Consider the following 22,415-nt stretch of genomic DNA (forward strand, 5'->3'; position numbering starts at 1 on the left):
CACCCCTTTCTGCGATGTGGATATGATGTTTCTGGGGGTGGTCTTGGACTCCAGGGAGGGCAATTTAAAATGTCTATATAAGGGGGGGGGCACACCTGGGTTCTGGGTCCTCCTCCTTTCCTGCGTGTGAAGGGGGCACATAAAGATCAGGCTTACTAGCTGCTTTGCTTCTCAATATTCTCTGGCCGGCCTCTGCTATTTTCTCCAACCGATGGAGAACCTACAAAGGACTCTATAAGGGCTCTTGTGTCCCCCCATAAGGGAATAAGGGCAGATTTTCTTTTATTACAGAGGGCTGGGAACATCTCCTCTTTGAAACCCCTGGAGAGCTGCTCCCACGGACATTACTGAGCAAAGTAGCGTTCTTTGCTCCTGGGTCTCCCCAGTGTAGGTGGACTACAACTCCCATCGTCCACAGCCAGCTTAGCCCACTGGATGATGGGGTTTGTAGTCCACCCAGGGACCCAGGCATGAGGAACACCGAAGCCCAGAGTCACCATCCAGGCGGCTTATTTTTCCTACTCACCGGGAGCACAGTTGTCCACCAGGGCTCCCAGCGCCTTGCCGTCCTGCCAGTCGCGGTTGAAGTTGGTGATGGGCAGTTGAGGGACCTTGTTCTGGATCCAGCCCAGGAGCCGCTGTTTGGGGGTCTGCTTCTTGGCATCCTCCTCGTCCTCGTCTTCCCACATGGGCATAGAGATGGAATAGTGCAGGATCAGGGTCCATATCAAGCCCAGAATCAGCTTCAGGTTCCCGTCCACAATGGCCTTGCTGTCTGTCGGGAGGAAAGGCCGAGAGAGAAAGGGTTAACAGCAAGGCAAGTAGAATAATTCTAATAATGTGACTTATTTTTTGCGCCCCACAAATCTGACCCCACTCGACACGTTAAAATCGTCCCGACGCAGGGCTGCTTTCAGATGTCTACAGAAGGTTGCATGTTCATCTCAGAGAATGAGAATGAATGAATCTTTATTGGCGTCGGCGCATCAGTCACAGCACTAAAACAACAATACAATATACGAAGAATATATAGTGGACGCTCAGGTTGCGAACGTGATCTGTGCGGGAGGCACGTTTGCAACCCGCCGCGCCGCGTGTGCGCACGCGCGGGTTGCAATTCGGCGCTTCTGCACATGCGCGACCACCGGTACCCAGAAGTAACCCATTCCAGTACTTCCAGGTTTCCGTAACCCAAAAAAAACAACAACCTGAAGCGTCTAACCAGAGGTATAACTGTAAATAAAAAGTCAATTATATATATCTTCCGTGACCCGGAAGTGTCTCCGGACAGCGCTGGCCCCTGGCCTCTTAAGTGAGATGGGCGCACAACCCCAGAGTCTGTCAAGACTGGCCCGTACGGGCAGGGGTACCTTTACCTTTTACCTATATATCTTTGACATCAGATGGGAGAGGGCAAGGAATCAATAAAACCAGAGAACTGCATCGCTCCCTGGCTCTTCCTAACGGCAGGGGCTGGAGCACATGACCTTTGGGAAGCCCTTAACATTCCTAAGGAATAATAATAATAATAATAATAATAATAATAATAATAATAATTTATTTATACCCCGTCCATCTGGCTGGGTCCCCCCAGCCACTCTGGGCGGCTTCCAACAAAACACTAAAATACTAACCTATTAAACATTAAAAGCTTCCCTAAGCAGGGCTGCCTCCAGATGTCTTCTAAAAGTCTGGTAGTTGTTGTTCTCTTTGACATCTGATGGGAGGGCGTTCCACAGGGTGGGGGCCACTACCAAGAAGGCCCTCTGCCTGGTTCCCTGTAACTTGGCTTCTTCCCAGGTAAGGCTGGGAACAGGTTTTGTGCGTGTGTTGGGTTGCTATGTGCGGCAGGAAAGCCGAGGTTTGAGAAGCGGGGGTGAAGAGGTTACGGGGAAATCCCGTCTCCGCTGCCCTAGGAATCTCTGACACATTTTCAAGCCGTTCCTTGGAACAACAATGCAATACTGCGCCGAACTCTTTCCCTCCGAGCTCAGTCTTTCCATAAACACTCACTACGGAGGGCAAGGCAGCCTCCCATTTCCTTAGCAATCTCTCCTCCGCTTCATAACAAACATGAGCTGCGGCAATGCGCTGCGATGGACCACATTCAGCATCTCCAGGTGGACCAGAGGCATCTGGCGTCACGAAGGCATAGCTGTCAACCGTCCCTTATATGGTGGGAAACTCCCTTATCCCAGCGCCGTGTCCCGCTGCTGTCCCTTATTGATGTTGTTGTTTAGTCATTTAGTCGTGTCCAACTCTTCGTGACCCCATGGACTGTTCACTGAGGCCAAGAGAAGACCCCAGTGCTTTGGGGGGGGGGGGCGCAGGGGTACGCATATCCCTAAACATTTTGTGAATCTAAGTTTGGCCTCACTGAGGGGCAGTATTTCAATATGAGTCGGAAAATGAGAGAACCCCTAAACATTTTTTGAAAGAAAAAAAGCACTGGGAGTCCCACAAAAAACGATCAGAGGAGCCTTGACGAATACTTGCACTACTGTACATGGTCTTAGCCACTTATCTGAGCTGTTATTACCCTCGGCTGAAAGGAACAGATGCCAGGTTTGCATCTGACGCTCCAGAAAAAATTCGTCGTTGGCACACGGCTTGGCTTAATTGCACGAGTCATAGGAGCAGGGTTTTCTGGAAAGTTCCTTGCAGGGTAGCTAATTCAATGACCTCTACCGCCAGCAATGCTGGCTGAGGCTGATGGCAGTTCCACAACACTTGAAAGGGACCACACTGTGCCTTTAGTTAAAAGCTTCCTGTGCTGTGCTGGTCCCAGGGGGCTAACCGCGAGGCGAGGTCCGAGTCCAGTTTGAGGTCGAGGGTGCAGTATGGAGGCAGTCCGTCAAATCTGAAGCGGGGTCCAAGGCAGGGAGTCAGGTGAGGTCAGGAGCTCCAGCAGAACAGCAGGACAGGGTGCAAGCAGGAACAGGCTACCAACAATGTTGCTCCCGCAACCTGGGACTGGGCTGTCTGGCTTTTATCTGTCCCGAGGCATAGGGCAGCCCCGATCCTCTGAAGACTCTCCTCTCCTGGCCTGGTGGCGAGCCCTCCTCCTGCGGGAACTTAGTTCCCTCCGCCTCTCTGCCCTGAGCCTCTGCAGCTCAGGAGAGGCTGGAGGGTTACCGGACCCAGAGGCAACCTCAGCTTCCCCTGACGGGGCTGAGAGTGGAGCACCTGCAGGCAATGGGTCCTCCATCACCTCAGGGGCCAGAGCAGACTCAGCTGGTGCCTGCACCTGAGGATCCAGCACAGGTGAGGACCCTTCAGGCTCAGGCCCCAGCCCAGGCTCAGCTGGTTCTGGAGGCGGGGACTCCTGTGCAGGCTGGGATTCCTCAGGTTCAGCCTCCGAGTCCGAATCCCAGGCCATCACACTTCCTGTCTGCAGTTTCTGCCCTTTTTTTTACACACCACACACACACACACACACACACACACACCGGTTGAGCTGCAGAAATATTAGTGAATATTTGCCCTCAGCATCAGTTCCCGAGAGAGAGAGAGAGAGAGAGAGAGAGAGGGAGATTTAATTACTAGCTTCCTTGAAGCTTCTTTAAGAACAAAACAAAACAAAAACCCAGCAATTTCATTTTCAGATGTCAAGTTCAGGTTCAGCAACATTGCTGCCAGATTTCAAATCTGTTCAAGGTTTCGTTTCGCTCCTAATATCCTTCAGATGGAGCCTTCTCGGTTCAGCCACCAGAATCATAGCTTAGACTCTGCAGGTCTGAGTTCATCCCCTCCTCATTCCCAATTAACCTCCCTCTCCAGGATCTTAGTTGGGGCATGCGCAGAGTGCCGGGAGATTGTGCCAAAAGAACAGAGAATGCAATGCAATGACAGATACGGTCTCCTTAGAGCCTACAGATTATGCCTTAAACACAACAACATTTAAATAATAAAATTATTATTATTATTATTATTATTATTATTATTATTATTACACGGCAGATGGCGCTGACTCATTCTCACATGCTTGCTGACTCATTCTCACAAGCGCCGCAGCTGCAGGACAAAACACACCCCAATTAAACAGCACACCAAAACGAACCCTTTCTTGTCCTTTTCCGCAGCATGCATGAACCCGATACATTAACAATAATAGTTGATGTCATTAGGGGTAAAGGCAATTGGAGGCGCGTGGTGGAGGTGTATAATATTACGCCTGGCGAACAGAGAACAGGTTTCTCTTTCTTTCTTTCTTTCTTTCTTTCTTTCTTTCTTTCTTTCTTTTTTCAGCAGTCTTTTTTATTATTGGTTTTCACCTATTACATTGCAATACAGATGTACCAAAGCCAACACCATTTCCTCCCCATCTCCCCATACATTTACATTTCTATTTCCTCAATCCATCATATTATTCTTTTCTCCTTCCTCCCACTCTATTTCCTCCACATTATACAATTTACAATAATCTTTGCATTCTACAATGCAATATAAATTTTAAAGAATATTTCAAATATAAATAGGGTAGTTTAAACTCTGTTGCAGCATTTGAGGAACTTCTGTAATAGTTGCAAGGTAGATATAAGAATCAAGATATATTAAGAAAAAGTTTAATTCTGATAAAAGTGTGTATTGGCAATAAGTAATATGAAATATAGAATAGACGGGAGGTGGGGCCTTTAGTGTTAAGACCAACTTATGTCTTACTGTTTGTTAAGAAAATTCTGTGTCTATGGTTATTCCGTGGGTAATTTGGTATTTGTGTTTTCTCTTTCTTCTTTTCTTGCTGCATCAACAATAATAATAATAATAATAAAGAATCTGTCCAATCCTCTTTTAAACCTATCTGGGTTGGGGGCCAGACCACCTCCAGTGGCAATGAGTTCCGCAGTTCAACTATGCACCGCATGGAGAAAGGCTTCTTTTGCTCTGTTCTGAACCTTTCAGCATTCAGCTTCCTTGGGTGAATACAAGGCAACCGTTGACATGAATTAGCACGTGCAAACCCTCCCCCCCCCAAAAAAAAACCCTGGGGTGTCTGCCTGTTTCCTCTCAAAGGGGGAGAAGAGATACACATGCAACACCCCCCCCCCCTTTGCAAAGGGAAAGGGAGCTGGCGCCGGGCCATTCGGCATGATGGACATGGAAAATACGGTTGGATTGCACCCAGGGAGGAAATGGGCTGCAGATGTTTGCAGCGGGCGATGGTGGAGAATCAGCTCCCCACACGATCAGCTGCCCCCAGGGGTCTTGCAGGGACTTGGGGGGAGGAGAGAAAGAGAGAGATTGAGCACCAGTATAGGAGGCAATGTCTCTGCTTTTAAAAAGCAGAGACATCACCTTGCCAACAAAGGCCCGTATAATTCAAGCTATGGTTTTCCCAGTAGTGATGTATGGAAGTGAGAGCTGGACCATAAAGAAGGCTGATCGCTAAAGAATTGATGCTTTTGAATTATGGTGCTGGAGGAGACTCTTGAGAGTCCCATGGACTGCAAGAAGATCAAACGTATCCATTCTTAAAGAAATCAGCCCTGAGTGCTCACTGGAAGGACAAATCCTGAAGCTGAGGCTCCAAGACTTTGGCCACCTCATGAGAAGAGAAGACTCCCTGGAAAAGACCCTGATGTTGGGAAAGATGGAGGGCACAAGGAGAAGGGGATGACAGAGGACAAGATGGTTGGACAGTGTTCTCGAAGCTACAAACATGAGTTTGACTAAACTGAGGGAGGCAGTGGAAGACAGGAGTGCCTGGCGTGCTCTGGTCCAGGGGGTCACGAAGAGTTGGACACGACTAAACGACTAAACAACACGACTAAATGACTAAACAACAATGCAGGAGGCAATTGCCGTCAGATGTGAAGGAATTAAGCAGCTATCTTATTTTTAAAAGACACCTGAAGGCAGTTTTTAATGTTTAATGCTGTATTGTTTTTAACATTCGATTGGGAGCTGCCCAGAGTGGCTGGGGAAACTCAGCCAGATGGGCAGGGTATAAATAATAAATTATTATTTTTATTTATTAATAAATAATAAATAAATAATAAATAAATATTATTATTATTCTATGATTAACAGCTGTGGACACCAGTCTGCTCCTTCCACATCTATTGCTACTAAATGTGGGTGGAGGAACGGGGAGCACCCTTTTCTAGACTCGCAGCTGTCTCTGTTCTTCCTTCCTGCACCCCCCACCTCCAAGCCAGAGTGCACCCCCCCCCTAAAAAGTAAATAAATTCTCAAAGAAGTCTGGATTCACAACCAGGGACTGCAGCTGTCCTGGTCTGGGTGTGTGAGGGAGGAGAGAGACTTTTTTCTGGGGAGCAACAGGCGGATGTAACACGATCCTTCTTTGCTAGAGGGGGGAGCAGTAGCAGAAGGAAAGGGGTTCATAAACTGCTCCTTTGCAAAGCAACACTTTGAAGGCCATTGACGGTGTTTCCTGCCAGACCGGTGTTTTTGTTTTGTGTTCTGCAACATGTTTTCTGACAAAAAGAATAGTGGATTGGTGGCGGATTTATTCTGCTCGATTCTCTGTTCTGTGATGCTTCTCCAATGCTAGAAAAGGATTAAACATAAGAAGAGCTTGCAGGATCAGGCCAGTGGTCCAGCTCCTGAAGCATCTTGCTCTCACAGTGGCCGGACCTCAGTGTCCAGGTTGGACGATGGGGGTGGAGACACTCCTTCAGGTATACTGGGCCGAGGCCGTTTAGGGCTTTAAAGGTCAACACCAACACTTTGAATTGTGCTCGGAAACATACTGAGAACCAGTGTAGGTCTTTCAAGACCAGTGTTATGTGGTCCCGGCGGCCGCTCCCAGTCACCAGTCTAGCTGCCGCATTCCGGATTAATTGCAGTTTCCAGGTCACCTTCAAAGATAGCCTCACGTAAAGCGCATTGCAGTAGTCCAAGCGGGAGAATCACAGGGTTTCTGGGAAGGGACCCCACCAGGTCATCTAGCCCAACCCCCGGCAATGCAGGAATCACAGCTGAAGAATCTCCCAGCAGGCATTGCCCCACGAACCGGTTCACAACATAAATATAAAGAACAGTGTTGAAGCAACGATTCTTCATCATCAACTTCATTAGACTGGTCATGTTGTGGGGATGCCTGATTATCGTCTTCCAAAGCAACTACTCTATTCCAAACTTAAAAATGGAAAGCGTAATGCCGGTGGTCAACAAAAGAGGTTTAAAGTCTCCCTCAAGGCAAATCTTTTAAAAATGTAGTATAAACACTGACAACTGGGAAACACTGGCCTGCGAGCGCTCCAATTGGAGAACAGCCTTGACCAAAGGTGTCATGGGCTTTGGTGACTCTCGAACTCAGGACGCAAGGGAGAAACGTGCTAAGAGGAAGGCACGCTTGGCAAACCCTCACCGTGTTCAACTCCCGCCCGGAAACCAATTTCCCCACTGTGGAAGGACGTGTGGATCCAGAATTGGCCTCCACAGTCCCTTACGGACTCACTGTTAAAACTGTGTTTATGGAAGACAATCTTACTCGGCTACGAGCGATCGCCAAAGAAGATAAAGCTAATTGTGAGAGGCATAGCCGCTGTGCTGTCTCCCCACAATTGGAGGCATTGATGATTCTGAATCCCAGTTTCTGGAAGCTGCAGAAAGGGAGAGAGGGGTCTTGTGTTCGAATCCTGATGGTGGGTTTTCCATTGGTGTATCTGGTTGGCCCCTGAGAGAAGAGGATGTTGGGACTCGATTTGCCGTCAGCCTGATTCAACAGGCTCTTCTCGTTGCTCTTAAGAGAGCGAGCTGAGAATTGTCACCGAGCATGAAATCTCAGGGCAGATCTGGAAGGATCTCGGAATATCTCGAAGATCTTTATTGAAACTTAACATATATACATAATAACCAAAATTCCCAATGATTCCCTCACATAAAATATAATATCTAAATTACAGCAGTTGCATAATTATAAGCTTAATTATAAAATGCACCACCTACCCTCTACTTCCCTCCACAGCAATTCAACTTCTTTATATTTCTTTCTACCTTTCCCCCCTTGCATTCTATAATAAATTATTTTTGTTAAATTCTGATTTTTCCTTCTTTCTTTATTGGTTTTGTTACTGCTTACATTTTTTATCCTAAACCTATTAACATGTCGTTTTTAGAACAATATTTTGACTTATGATCTTCGAAATACTTCCACTCCATTCTTAACTTTGGATTTGATTGATAGCTTATAATTGAAGTTAATTTTGCCAATTCTATATACTCACTTAATTTACAAATCCACTCTTCCTTTGTCGGTACGACCTGAGATTTCCATTTAGTAGCAATCACTACCCTGGCAGCTGTTGTTGCATATAAAAAGATGGGTTTTTAAAATATGTGGTACGTCTTTGCCAGGAGACACAGGTGGCGCTGTGGGTTAAACCACAGAGCCTAGGACTTGCCGATCAGAAGGTCGGCGGTTCGAATCCCCGCGATGGGGTGAGCTCCTGTTGCTGCTCGGTCCCTGCTCCTGCCCACCTAGCAGTTCGAAAGCACATCAAAGTGCAAGTAGATAAACAGGTACCGCTCCAGCGGGAAGGTAAATGGCATTTCCGTGCGCTGCTCTGGTTCGCCAGAAGCGCTTTAGTCATGCTGGCCACATGACCCGGAAGCTGTACGCCGGCTCCCTCGGCCAATAAAGCGAGATGAGCACCGCAACCCCAGAGTCGGCCACAACTGGACCTAATGGTCAGGGGTCCCTTTACCTTTTATGTCTTTGCCCACCCACACTAACAGATAAGCTTCGGGGTTTTTTTATCAAGGTTTTTTTTAGCATTTTCTTAAGTTCCTCATGCCATGTTCTTGTGGGGTGGGTGTGCCTATTCCCTGCCCGGCCAGAGTTCCCATGTGTGGGGGAAATTATCCACTGCATGGCCTGGATCAGACCACATGCAGGGAGAGAGGGCTTGATGAATCCAGCAGGCAGACGATTGTGATTGTGAATCTCATGTTTCAAATGCCTTGTCACTCTACGTCACAAGGCTTGCATTAACTGATGTCCTGCATCCCTGCTCCGCTGCCATGGCAACTGCCTCCCCCTCCCTCCTCTTCCCCAGCAGTTATTGATCACCCCCTAAGGGGACCTTCGCACATTTCCAAGCTGCCGGGGACCCAGGAGGGGTCAATCCGAGAGTTTGGGGACAAGAGGAGCCAGATGTTCCACGTCTTATAGCAAAGATGCGGTTTTGTATTTTAATTTTTCTGCAAGCAGGAGGAGGGGAGGGGAACTTTCCTGCTCATGGTTTGTGTCTAAACACATGCGCACGCACATTTCCAGCTTGCAACTGAGCTCATCCCTCCAGAGGCAGCAAGAGATGGCTGAGTTTTCTTCCCCATTTGCAGCTGGTTGAACTCAGGCCTCAGCTATGAGGTGGGCTGCAGAGTCAGGCTTGTGCGAGAGTGAGTGTGTGAGCGTGCAGATCGGTGGCGGAAGAAAGAGAGCCAGATTTCCGACTCCTCGGTACTGGAGAAAACCCAGATCCAAGCTCTTGGAAGCTTTCGAGCAACCCTTAGACTCACAATCTGCACCAGCCATGTATGCAAAACATACTGCTTTAAATGCTCCAAGCACCCTGGGAGCTGTAGTCCCGTCCCCCCAGTTAATATTCATTCAATCATTTATTGTTATATCCTGCCCTTTGTCTATTCTGGAGCACTGGATAACATAACCTTATAAAACAGGAGTTGAACAACATTGAAAATGAATAAAGAAGAAGAAGAGTTTGGATTTGATATCCCGCCTTTCACTCCCTTTAAGGGGTCTCAAAGCGGCTAACATTCTCCTTTCCCTTCCTCCCCCACAACAAACACTCTGTGAGGTGAGTGGGGCTGAGAGACTTCAAAGAAGTGTGACTGGCCCAAGGTCACCCAGCAGCTGCAGGTGGAGACGGGAACCCGGTTCCCCAGATTACGAGACTACCGCTCTTAACCACTACACCACACCTAGAGTTACAGCAAAAAAATGCAAAGAGCTGTAGTTTGTTAAGGTTGCTGTGAGCTGTTAGGAGACACCGTTCCCCCCTCACAGAGCTGCAATTCCCAGTGATAAGATTGGCGGTTAAGCCACTCTGGGAAGCTATGATTCTATCAGAGATCCAGCTCCGAGGGCCTTCTGGCGGTTCCCTCCCTGCGAGAAGTGAGGTTGCAGGGAACCAGGCAGAGGGCCTTCTCGGTGGTGGCGCCCACCCTGTGGAATGCCCTCCCATCAGACGTCAAGGAAATAAACAACGATCTGATTTTTAGAAGACATCTGAAGGCAGCCCTGTTTAGTGAAGTTTTTAAGGTTTGATACTGTATTTTGTTTTTAATACAGTCATACCTTGGGTTACTGTTGCACGTTTTCCGGTTACAGACACGCCGAAACCTGGAAGTACCGGAAAAGGTTGCTTCCGGGTTTCGGCACTCACTCATGTGCAGAAGCACTAAACTGTACTTTGTGCATGCGCAGAAGTGCCAAATCGCACGTGCACAAACACAGCACTGCGGGTTGCGAACGCTGCGGGTTGTGAACGTGCCTCCCTCACGGATCATGTTCGCAACCCGAGCGTCCACTGTACAGTGGTACCTCGGGTTACACACGCTTCAAGTTACATACGCTTCAGGTTACAGACTCCGCTAACCCAGAAATAGTGCTTCAGGTTAAGAACTTTGCTTCAGGAATGAGAACAGAAATTGGGCTCTGGCGGTACGGCGGCAGCAGGGGGCCCCATTAGCTAAAGTGGTGCTTCACATTAAGAACAGTTTCAGGTTAAGAACAGACCTCCGGAACGAATTAAGTACTTAACCTGAGGTACCACTGTATTCGTTTGGGAGCTGCAAAGAGTGGTTGGGGAAACCCAGCCAGATGGGAAGGGTATAAATTATTATTATTATTATTATTATTATTATTATTATTATTTGTGGGAAACCCACAAGCAGAATCGGAACACAAGGCCACCCTCCCTTCCTCTGGTTTCCAGCAACTGGGATTCAGAAGCCTTGGTGACTGCCAACTGGGGTGGCAAAACACAGCCCTTCTGGCTAGTAGCCATCGATAGCCCTCTCCTCCTCAAATTTCTCCAATCCTCTTCCAAAGCCATCCAGGTGGATTGAAATCCTTGGTTCCTGTGGCAGGGAGTTCCATAGTTAGAAAGTATTTTATCTGTGCTGAATCTTCCGATATTCAGCTTCCCTTTACGCTCCTGAGTTCCAGTGTTATGAGTAGGACATATTGATATATTGTCCAAAGTCAGTTTGAAGTCCCTATCGTGATTTCGGTTTCGTAGTTTTTGACCTGGCACCATATCGCGAATCGTGATGCGTGTATTTGTGCGCTATGCAAAAATCACAAGGCGGGGAAGTAAAGCCAGCTTACGCCTCTACCTAGCTCCATCCTTATTTCAGACACTGTAATATATCAGTAAGGGATGCATGGGTGGCGCTGTGGTCTAAACCACTGAGCCTCTTGGGCTTGCCGATCAGAAGGTCAGGGGTTCGAATCCCTCTGATGGTGCTCAGTCCCTGCTCTTGCCCATCTAGCTGTTTGAAAGCACACCAGTGCAAGTAGATAAATAGGTACCACTCCAGCGGGAAGGTAAACTGCGTTTCCGTGCGCTGCTCTGGTTCGCCAGAAGCGGCTTAGTCATGCTGGCCACATGACCCGGAAGCTGTACACCGGCTCTCTCGGCCAGTAAAGCGAGATGAGCGCCGCAACCCCAGAGTCGGCCATGACTGGACCTAATGGTGAGGGTTCCTTTACCTTTAATATATCAGTATATTGCGATACCTCAGTATACAGCCGCTTCAGGTTGCGTTTTTTCAGGTTGCGGCCTGCCGAAACCCGGAAGTACCGGAATGGATTACTTCTGGGTTTCGGCAGTTGCGCATGCGCAGAAGTGCTAAATTGCAACCATAGCATGCGCAGACGCGGGTTGCGAACGCTGCAGGTTGTGAACGTGCAACCTGCACGGATCACGTTCGTAACCCAAGCGTCCACTGTATATCAGTACAGTGGTACCTCAGTTTAAGAACAGCCCTGTTTATGAACTATTCAGTTTATAAACTCCGCAAAACCAGAAGTAGTGTCCCGGTTTGCGAATTTTACCTCGGTCTAAGAATGGAATCTGAATGGTGGAAGGGCACCGGTGGCAGGAGGCCTCATTAGGGAAAGCGTGCCTCGGTTTAAGAACGGTTTCGGTTTAAGAACGGACTTCCAGAATGGATTAAGTTTGTAAACCGAGGTACCACTGTATTTCCTGATGTTCAGCTGCTGATCTATCACAAAGTTGAAAGCTAGATATCATCCAGCCCTAATTATAAACTTCATACGACTGTGCGCTTTTATAAACTTCAATCATGTGGCTTTTAACTTGCCTTTTCTCTAAACTCCAAAGTGCCAAACATTGCAGCTTTTATTCAAAGGTGGGTCCCCTTCACCCCTTAATTATTTGCGGGGCCCTTTCCTGAACTTTTACGAACTCTACAATCTCCTTTTCGAGGACCAGAACTGTACACAGTATTCCAAATGTGGCAGCACCATAGATTATCTAACAGTATCATGAGATTGGCAGCTATTGTAATGAAATTTAAAAAAAAAAAAATGGGAAATGATATACAATGAATTGAAGAAAATGTTCCATCTAACATTTGTTAAGAAACCTGAAGCATTTCTGTCAGGGATTGTAGGAAAAGACCTGCCAAGGAAGTTGAAAAATCTCGGTCCCAGCGCCTGCCAACCTAGCAGTTCAAAAGCACCTCCGGGTGCAAGTAGATAAATAGGGACCGCTTACCGGCGGGAAGGTAAACGGCGTTTCCGTGTGCGGCTCTGGCTCGCCAGAGCAGCGATGTCACGCTGGCCACGTGACCCGGAAGTGTCTCCGGACAGCGCTGGCCCCTGGCCTCTTAAGTGAGATGGGCGCACAACCCCAGAGTCTGTCAAGACTGGCCCGTACGGGCAGGGGTACCTTTACCTTTACCTTTTATGCGACAACGGCGGTGAGAGTCTTAATAGCACAAGGATGGAAGAACGAAGAAACCCCGACTAAAGAATTATAGCAAGAGAAAGTGATGGACTATGCAGAACTGGTAAAATTGACATATAAGCTATGGGACAAGGATAACTGTGACTTTAAAGACGAATGGGAACCTTTTACAAAGTATTTAAAGAAGCAACAAAGTGAACTGGACTCCTTGGCAGGTTTTGAATAAACACTCACAAACATCTTACTGATAATAATCAGTTAGATAAAATAAGGATTTATACAACTTTGTAGCATGCAGAGAATAGCATTTACAGAGAAACCGGAGATGGGAACTGCAGGAAAGTCAGGGGGGATGTTTTATGGGGGAGAATTGGGGGGGGGGGATTAAGGATGATAGGTTGTAAGATAATATGTTTTGTTTAAATTCCTAATAAAAAATATTTTTTTTTAAAAAAGAGATTGGCAGCTATGTTTTCGATTCCTTTCCGAATGATCCCTAGCGTGGAATTTGCCTTTTTCACGGCTGTGGCACAGTGAGTCACTACTATCAGTACTATGAACCCCCAAACAATAGTAGAATTTGGTCAAGACTCATCATGTATCATATGGGGCACATGTCTTCAGGCCAACAGGGAGTGGAAACGGTGCTTAAATCTTCTGGCAAAGTTTTAGGAGTTCGGAAGGCTGATCACAGAATTGGAGAGTTGGCTGGGACCCTGAGGGTCATCCAGTCCAACCCCCTTGCAGTGCAGGATCCCACCCGTCCCCGGGTCCCTGGTTCAGTGTCTCTAAAACGGCTCTTCCAGAAGCTCCCCCCATTGCTCTTCCCCCCTCTTGGCTAGCCCCATTTTTTTAAATAAAAATAATAATATTTTTTATTAGTTTTGAATTACAGTCCAATAATTGGCCAGCCCCAGTTGAGAGAAACCAATTGGATTGATTCGGCAGAAACACCAGCGTGTGAGGAGATACTGCCACGACAGAGGGGAATCATACACATAAAATCCACACAGAAACACATCATTTTACTTCGACTCGCTTGTGGAAACAACTCAGAGGCCGTGAAAGAAGAAAGGTTATCAACAGGAAGATTTAAAAGAACTATTGGAAAGACTATCAAAGGAAGTAGAGATCTGAGATGAGCAGGGCCCACCCCCCAAAACTTGAAGCATGAGAAGTCCCAATAAAAAAAATTATAATTCGGCAGAATATTGGGACTACTTGATATGTATTTGTATAATTTGGATTATTTAATGTGATTGGATTGGATTGTTAAAATGGAAAACTTAATAAAAATGATTTTTTAAAAAAATGGAGAGAAACCAAATATGCTTGCTATGGGTTTGGTAACCTGAATCCTCAGCTGGAAGGAGAAAGATTGGGGTTTTTTCGGGGGGGGGGGGTCAGAAGGGGACCTGTGAGCCGCCACCCTGAGTCCCCTGCTGCGTCTGTCACAGTACGCCTGCCAAGCTGGTGAGATACAAATAATGAAATAAGCTGTCAGAAATGCAGAAGAGTGTCTCAGGGGGTGGGAATCTGAGGGAGGGGCCAGCCCAGCTGCAAGCAGATGTTTGGTGCATTCAGAGTCTTCCCCCCACCCACCCACCCAAAAAAAACCCAGGCATCAGCCAGGAGCCGCAACTTGCGTTCAGTCTTGGTAAGGGGGGGGGCAGTATCTCTGCTAAAATCCTACAGGGCTCCCCAATTCCTGCCTCCCATCCTGGGAGAAGTCCAGAGCTCCTTCTGTTCTAAGCCTCCCCCTTGATCTGTTTTCAGGAATGTTAGACAGCGCTGGCTATTGTTGTAAACAAAAGATGCCCTTTTCCCTTATGGGTATCCAAGAGCCCATATAAAGTCCTTACGTAGGTTCCCTATTGGTAGGAGAAAATAACAGAGGCCAAACAGAGAATATTGAGAAGCAAAGCAGCTAGTAAGCCAGATCTTTATTGATCTGTTGCAACAGGGTCCTCACTCACCACACGCAGGAAAGGAGGAGGAACCCAGAACAATGGCGCGCAAGGCCTTATATAGACATTTGAAATTGCCACCCTGTAGATCAAGACCACCCTCAGATACATCATACCTACATCACAGAAAAGGCGGTCTACAGCAGAAATCTGAGTGTGTTAATCTTGTCTGACAGGTTACCTGTTTAATGGTCACTTGATTGGATTGCCTGGGAGCCTGGCCAGTCTTTTGTAATGATAAATACTTAGTTCCCGAGCCAGGTCACAGGCTCACACCCTATTCATACCTTAAATGTGCCCTTAAGACAGGATTTGTGAAGGAAAAGACAATGGGGAGGCTTTTCCATTTTCCTTTGACCTTGCAGAGAAAACATTTGCTCAGTTTAGGAGTCAAAATGGTTCCAGGTCAGTCTTCCTGTGCTGATCTATGTACATGCTTGGGTGGTACACTTATGAACATTTAACATATATCTAAGACCTCAAAATTCCTATCACAATATTTAATTGAGCATTTGCTGCCATTTGTTACCCTGCACTATATGGGATGTCTTCCCATCACTTTCCTCGTTCGGAAAAAACACCACAGGTTTGTTATCTATCTGTCTTTTATGTTCGTATCCCGCCTTTTTCTCCAAGGAGCTCAAGATGGAATAATAATAATAATAATACCACAGTCACACTGGATTGCCCCAGCCTTCGTAGTTCTCCTCCCTGTTTTACCCCCCCCCCCCCATGACGACCCTGCGAGGTAGGATGGGCTGAGAGTGAATGCCTGGCCCAAGGTCTCCACCCCCATCGTTCTGCCTGAACACTGAGGTCCAGCTCCGAGGGCCTTCTGGCGGTTCCCTCCCTGCGAGAAGTGAGGTTACAGGGAACCAGGCAGAGGGCCTTCTCGGTGGTGGCTCCCACCAGATGTCAAAGAGAACAACTACCAGACTTTTAGAAGACAGCTGAAGGCAGCCTTGTTTAGGGAAGCTTTTAATGTTTAATAGGTTATTGTATTTTAATATTCTGTTGGAAGCCGGCCAGAGTGGCTGGGAAAACCCAGCCAGAAGAGCAGGGTTGTTGTTGTTGTTCAGTCCTTTAGTCCGACTCTTCAGTGAGCTTCCCGGCTGAGCGGGGGATTCGAACCCCCAGTGCTCTAACCAGGAAGGCCAAAGACTCGGAATGGCCATCAGCTGCTCCCGGCAGCTGCTTCTGGGAGCAGAGACCACGCTCTCCTAGTTGGGCCATGTCAGTGGGATTAGTCCCGGAATGCCTGCCCTGCCTCCCTCTCCCCCCCCCTTCCCACAGCCCCCACTCCCTGGCCCAACAGCTGCCCAGCCCGGCCCAAAGGATTGAGCTGGCACAGGATGGTAAAGAGGCAATTTTTCACTGTACCAGCCTGTGTCCCAAACACATCGTGCGCCTAGAGACCAATCTCCCCTCGGCAGAATGACGGATTTGGCGTAGGACACTGAATTATTGGCTTCGCCTAAACTGAAATCCACCCCCCTGTGTAATATCCCTAGTGCTGCAAGATTGTCACAAGAGTGCCTGGACTAAAATTGTTTATCAAAAACTTCACTCTTGCGGTTTATCACCGCAACAGCTACTCACTTTGGGTTTTAGTAAAGCAAACAGTCTAATTTGCCAGCGCCTAAACGATATCGAAGGGATGAGGGTGGCGCTGTGGGTTAAACCACAGAGCCTAGGACTTGCTGATCAGAAGGTTGGCGGTTCGAATCCCCATGACGGGGTGAGCTCCCGTTGCTCGGTCCCTGCTCCTGCCAACCTAGCAGTTTGAAAGCACGTCAAAGTGCAAGTAGATAAATAGGTACCACTCTGGCGGGAAGGTAAACGGAGTTTCCGTGCGCTGCTCTGGTTCGCCAGAAGCGGCTTAGTCATGCTAGCCACATGACCCGGAAGCTGTACGCCGGCTCCCTCGGCCAAGAAAGCGAGATGAGCGCCGCAACCCCAGAGTCGGTCACGCCTGGATCTAATGGTCAGGGGTCCCTTTACCCTTTACCTTTAAACGATATCGAGCATCAGAACAACTTGGCCACAATAAGGAAATTTTGCCCATCGTATGACTATTTCCCACCTCCCCATTTTGACTCTCTGGCACCCTATCTGCATAACCTAGTAATTCTAAAACATAGACATGCTTTTACTCTCGCAAGATTGAATGTATTGTCCTCGGCTGGACTTGAGGGATGATTCCAACAGATTCCACACGGAAAACGCAGTCCTGAATCAGTGGCGCATGCCCTTCTGGCTTGCGCTCTTTATAAAGACTTGAGGAATGAGGTTATCACCCCTCTTTTATTGTCCATTCCGGGTCGCCCAGCCACTGCCGCAGGGTCCTTTCTCTTGGCAGATCAAGATGAGCAGGTGACAGCAAAGGTGGCAAGGTTTTTAGCCAGGGCAATCAGAATAAAATCCACTATTTGACTACTGTATATTGTATTGTGGTTTTATTGCTATGGCCGATGGTTCCATTCATTCATTCAAGCAGAATTGCTGCCCTGGGTGGGATCCCCAAAGGTCCTGTAGTCTGCATGACCCCTCTGACACACACCCCATTATGCATCAGCCCACAAAATAAAAATGTCAGAGGAACATGTTGGATCGGTTCAAAGGAGAGCCCATCTACTCCAGCTTCTCACAGTGGCCAACCAGATGCCCGTTATGGGAAATCTGCAAGCAGGATTCGAACACAGGATCCCTCACTCCTTTTGCTGTTTCTGGCACCTGGGATTCAGAATCAATGCTGCACTCCGACTGTGGAAGCAGAGCGGAAGCATCCTGCCGTTGTTTTATTGACTATAGTTTAGAAATTATTTCTTATAATTGTTAAGAGTGGATTTCTGTTTAATTTTTGTACGCTGATATTGAATATTATTCCATGCTATTCCAATATATTGTTGAATATTACTTTATTTGCTACAAGTTGCTTATTTTAAAGTTATATTTTATTGTCACATTTTTGGATTGGATTGGATTGTTATGATGTGTACATTCTTTGTTTCTTCAGCTCGTCAACCGCCTTGGGTGTTGTGAAACAGAAAGACGGTATACAAATTAAAAATGAAAATGGCTAGGAGCCATCAACAGCCCTCTCCTCCCTCACTAGTCCCCTCTTAATGCCATCCAAATTGGCAGCCATCTCCTGAGGGTGTGAGTTCCGCAGGTTAACTGTGTGAATAAGGACTTGCTTTTCTCCGTCCTGAGTTGCAAGAGCTCAAAAATCTAATGGTTTGAGGGGTTCTGGCTATTGATCTTTGCGGGATGTGAAACACAAGAGTAGTCAAGTACAACCTTCCTAGAGTGAACATGTTTACACATGGGGAGGAGTGTTTGTCCAGCCAGCAGGTCAACTTCCTGTTTCCTTCTGGGCTGGGACAGACTTCCTCTGCATGTGCCTAGAGGTGGGCGTGGCCTCACCTGTGCAGGTAACGACAGAAGCACAGGGCAGGGCAGCCATCTCTCTGTCTTTTTGACTACATGCATCGAAGAAGCAACATCTGCTTAGCCAAAGATGCTCTCTTGGCTTCTTTTTATACTTCTATAAAAATATAAAAAGAGTTTACTCACTCACATTCTGTTCACAATTGGCTTCCAGCCAAGAGAGGACAAAGGGACTGTCTCCTTATGAGATAGTTTCCAGGTGTATGTTACTTTTCTAAGCTAAGTCTGCCTTCTGAGATCTGATTTGTGAACAGAATGTGAGCGAGTAAACTCTTTTTATACTTTTATAGAAGACTGTGTCATGTCTTATCTTTTATGAGGGAATAAGGGGAAAATACCAGAAGAGTTATTATAGAGGCTTTAGCGAGCCTGAGCAAACACATCTGCTGTGAGTTTAAAAAGGGGGGTGTTACTCTGCTAAATTGTGAACTTGTTAACACAAATTGGAAAGGCTATAACCAAACAATATATCCTCTCCTACAACCCTGAACATTCCCACAATCTTAAGGACACACAACCAGGCAGTTTGAAACTTCTCCCTCAACTATTTTGCGAAGATTATTTCTTCTTCCTTTCCCACACTTTCTCCTGCCCCCAGCAGAACCCTGGTGTCCTGTCCCTTTCAACATCTGATACTCCTGGTCCCGGGTCCCAAAATAGCAGGCTCACCCTTCCTCCGGCCCTCTTTGTACGGGTGACAAGGGGCTGGTTCCTGTCCTGGTTGTGCGCCCAGAACCTCCCCCAAATACAGATGCCAGCCGGCTGAACCCTCGCCTCCCTCAGCTTCTGATTGGTTGCCAAAATTTATATTGGTAAACCCAGGGTCTTAAAGGAGCGAGCTTCCTCCCAATGTGTCTTTGCCAGCTGCCTTGCCTGTCTGAACGCCCGAACACATCATCCATGCGCATTCTGGTTGTGGAAGGGCTTCCGCTCAGGGTGGATAAAAATCAATGGTACACACACACACACACACACACACACACACACACACACACACAGTGGTACCTCGGGTTACATACGCTTCAGGTTACATACGCTTCAGGTTACAGACTCCGCTAACCCAGAAATAGTACCTCAGGTTAAGAACTTTGCTTCAGGATGAGAACAGAAATTGCGTGGCGACTGCAGGAGGCCCCATTAACAAAAGTGGTGCTTCAGGTTAAGAACAGTTTCAGGTTAAGTACGGACCTCCAAAACGAATTAAGTACTTAACCCGAGGTACCACTGTGTGTGTGTGTGTGTGTGTGTGTGTGTGTGTGTATGATTTTTTTAAAATATAATGCTTTTGGAGGAAAACTTTTACAGCAGAAAAGTTGTCCAAACATAAACAGTTAGCTTATTAAACCGCACAATAATTTCATAATTATCTGTCTATGTATTTCTGATAGTATAACCAAAGCTCCTGCAGCCAATCAGAAGATGTGAAAGCCCCATTGGACGTTCAGCTTCCAAAGAACGCTCACAAACCGGAACACTCACTTCTGGGTTTGCAGCGTTCGGAAGCCAAAACGTCCGAGTACCAAGGCGTTCAGGATCCAAGGTAGGACTGCCTTAGTATATAAAGCTCTCAGCAACTTGGGACCAGTTAACCTACGAGGAACTGGCACTGCCACAAAATACCCGTTCCACACTTTGGAACTCCTTGCCACTTGACATCAGGCAGGCATCTTCCCCGAACTCATTTTCATTCCTGCAAAAAGCATTCTTGGTCTGACAAGCCTACCCAGATGTTTAGAAAGTCGGTGCGAGTTTTAATCTGATTTCGGTCTATGGTTATCTTAGCAAATTTTAAAGTGCTGAATTATTAAAAGTCGTTATTTTTTTTAATCATTCCATCTTTTTCCTAAACCGCTTTGAGAGTTGTTGGGGGGGGGGGGTTAACCACTCAAGCGGTGTATAAATTTTATGAAATAAAAAATAAATAAAATTAATATCAGAGGGAGGGCGGGTGTGTGGAATGGTTGCAGGAAGTTGGAGGGTGAATGTTCTCCGATGACGACTTTGCTAGCGTTTTCACCCTGGGAACGTTTGCACGTGAAATAAGTGTTTGTGCATCCATAAAAGGTCAAGGTAAAGGGACCCCTGACCATGAGGTCCAGTCGTGGCCAACTCTGGGGTTGCAGCGCTCATCTCGCTTTATCGGCCGAGGGAGCCGGCATACAGCTTCTGGGTCATGTGGCCAGCATGACTAAGCCGCTTCTGGCGAACCAGAGCAGCGCACGGAAATGCCATTTACCTTCCCACCAGAGCGGTACCTATTTATCTACTTGCACTGGTGTGCTTTCAAACTGCTAGGTTGGCAGGAGCAGGGACCGAGCAACGGGAGTTCAGCCCGTCGTGGGGATTCGGACCACCGACCTTCTGATCGGCAAGTCCTAGGCTCTGTGGTTTAACCCACAGCGCCACCCACGTCCCTAGTGCATCCATACCTGCAATCAATCAATCAATCAATCAATCAATCAATAAAAACCTAGAAGCGATTTCTGAGTGCTTCTGTTTTGCAAGTGGGATTTGGCTGCAGAACAGCAAATTCGGGTTGCAAAACTGAAAGGTTTCTGGAGCTGTTGCACGAAAAGAAGAGTGACTAGTGGGGTGCCACAGGGTTCTGTCTTGGGCCCGGTCTTATTCAACATCTTTATCAACGACTTGGATGATGGACTCAAGGGCATCCTGATCAAATCTGCAGATGACACCAAACTGGGAGGGGTGGCTAACACCCCAGAGGACAGGATCACACTTCAAAACGACCTTGACAGATTAGAGAACTGGGCCAAAACAAACAAGATGAATTTTAATAGGGAGAAATGTAAAGTATTGCACTTGGGCCAAAAAAATGAGAGGCACAAATACAAGATGGGTGACACCTGGCTTGAGAGCAGTACATGTGAAAAGGATCTAGGAGTCTTGGTTGACCACAAACTTGACATGAGCCAACAGTGTGACGCGGCAGCTAAAAAAGCCAATGCAATTCTGGGCTGCATCAATAGGAGTATTGCATCTAGATCAAGGGAAGTAATAGTGCCACTGTATTCTGCTCTGGTCAGACCTCACCTGGAGTACTGTGTCCAGTTCTGGGCACCACAGTTCAAGAAGGACACTGACAAACTGGAACGTGTCCAGAGGAGGGCAACCAAAATGGTCAAAGGCCTGGAAACGATGCCTTATGAGGAATGGCTAAGGGAGCTGGGCATGTTTAGCCTGGAGAAGAGGAGGTTAAGGGGTGATATGATAGCCATGTTCAAATATATAAAAGGATGTCACATAGAGGAGGGAGAAAGGTTGTTTTCTGCTGCTCCAGAGAAGCGGACACGGAGCAATGGATCCAAACTACAAGAAAGAAGATTCCACCTAAACATTAGGAAGAACTTCCTGACAGTAAGAGCTGTTCGACAGTGGAATTTGCTGCCAAGGAGTGTGGTGGAGTCTCCTTCTTTGGAGGTCTTTAAGCAGAGGCTTGACAACCATATGTCAGGAGTGCTCTGATGGTGTTTCCTGCTTGGCAGGGGGTTGGACTCGATGGCCCTTGTGGTCTCTTCCAACTCTATGATTCTATGAAGTCTGCTGCCCCCCCCCAAAAAAAAACTGGACTAAGAATGTAAGAAGCATCTGTTGAAGCAGTGGCTCATCTCACAGCAGCCGGACCATAAGGTTTCTGTCACTCTTATGGACCACAAGTTAAGGGGGGGGGTTGCCATAGGACTATCTCTGAGCCCCCTTGCAGTTATCTGTCGACACCTGTCCTCACCCGCATTCCACTAGGACAAAGATGGATCGGGCTTCCACCAACAGCTGAGGGCAAGAAGCGGCTGGTAGAAAATTCCTGGGATTCCAGGAACACCGCCCCCCCCCCACGGCAAAGGGGGCATCTCCTTCTCTTCCAGATCTGGGGTTCCTGGGAATGCGACCGCACCCCAAGGCCAGCTGCACGGTTAGAAAACTCCAGCACAATCCTAAAAGATGTCCAGGCACAAGGCAAGGGCAAGGCAAACTTTTGTCGCTGAGCAACCAGCTTTCTGGGACGCGGGGGGCTCTGTGGATTAAACCACAGAGCCTGGGTCTTGCCGATCAGAAG

General features: G+C 47.4%; 1 protein-coding gene across 7 annotated transcripts in view; it reads right to left on the minus strand.

Annotated features, from left to right (window-relative positions):
• The window catches only part of FLNC (filamin C), a 131,148-nt gene that overhangs the window by 94,481 nt on the left and 14,252 nt on the right, over positions 1 to 22,415 (minus strand). For all 7 annotated transcript variants that reach the window (XM_079992087.1, XM_079992086.1, XM_079992082.1 and 4 more), the window contains exon 2: positions 527 to 775. In XM_079992087.1, the coding sequence (XP_079848213.1) occupies positions 527 to 775 (249 nt within the window). The remainder of the gene's footprint in view (positions 1 to 526; positions 776 to 22,415) is intronic.

This window comes from Podarcis cretensis (genome assembly GCF_951804945.1).
Source record: "Podarcis cretensis genome assembly, chromosome: 10".
Classification (NCBI taxonomy): domain Eukaryota; kingdom Metazoa; phylum Chordata; class Lepidosauria; order Squamata; family Lacertidae; genus Podarcis; species Podarcis cretensis.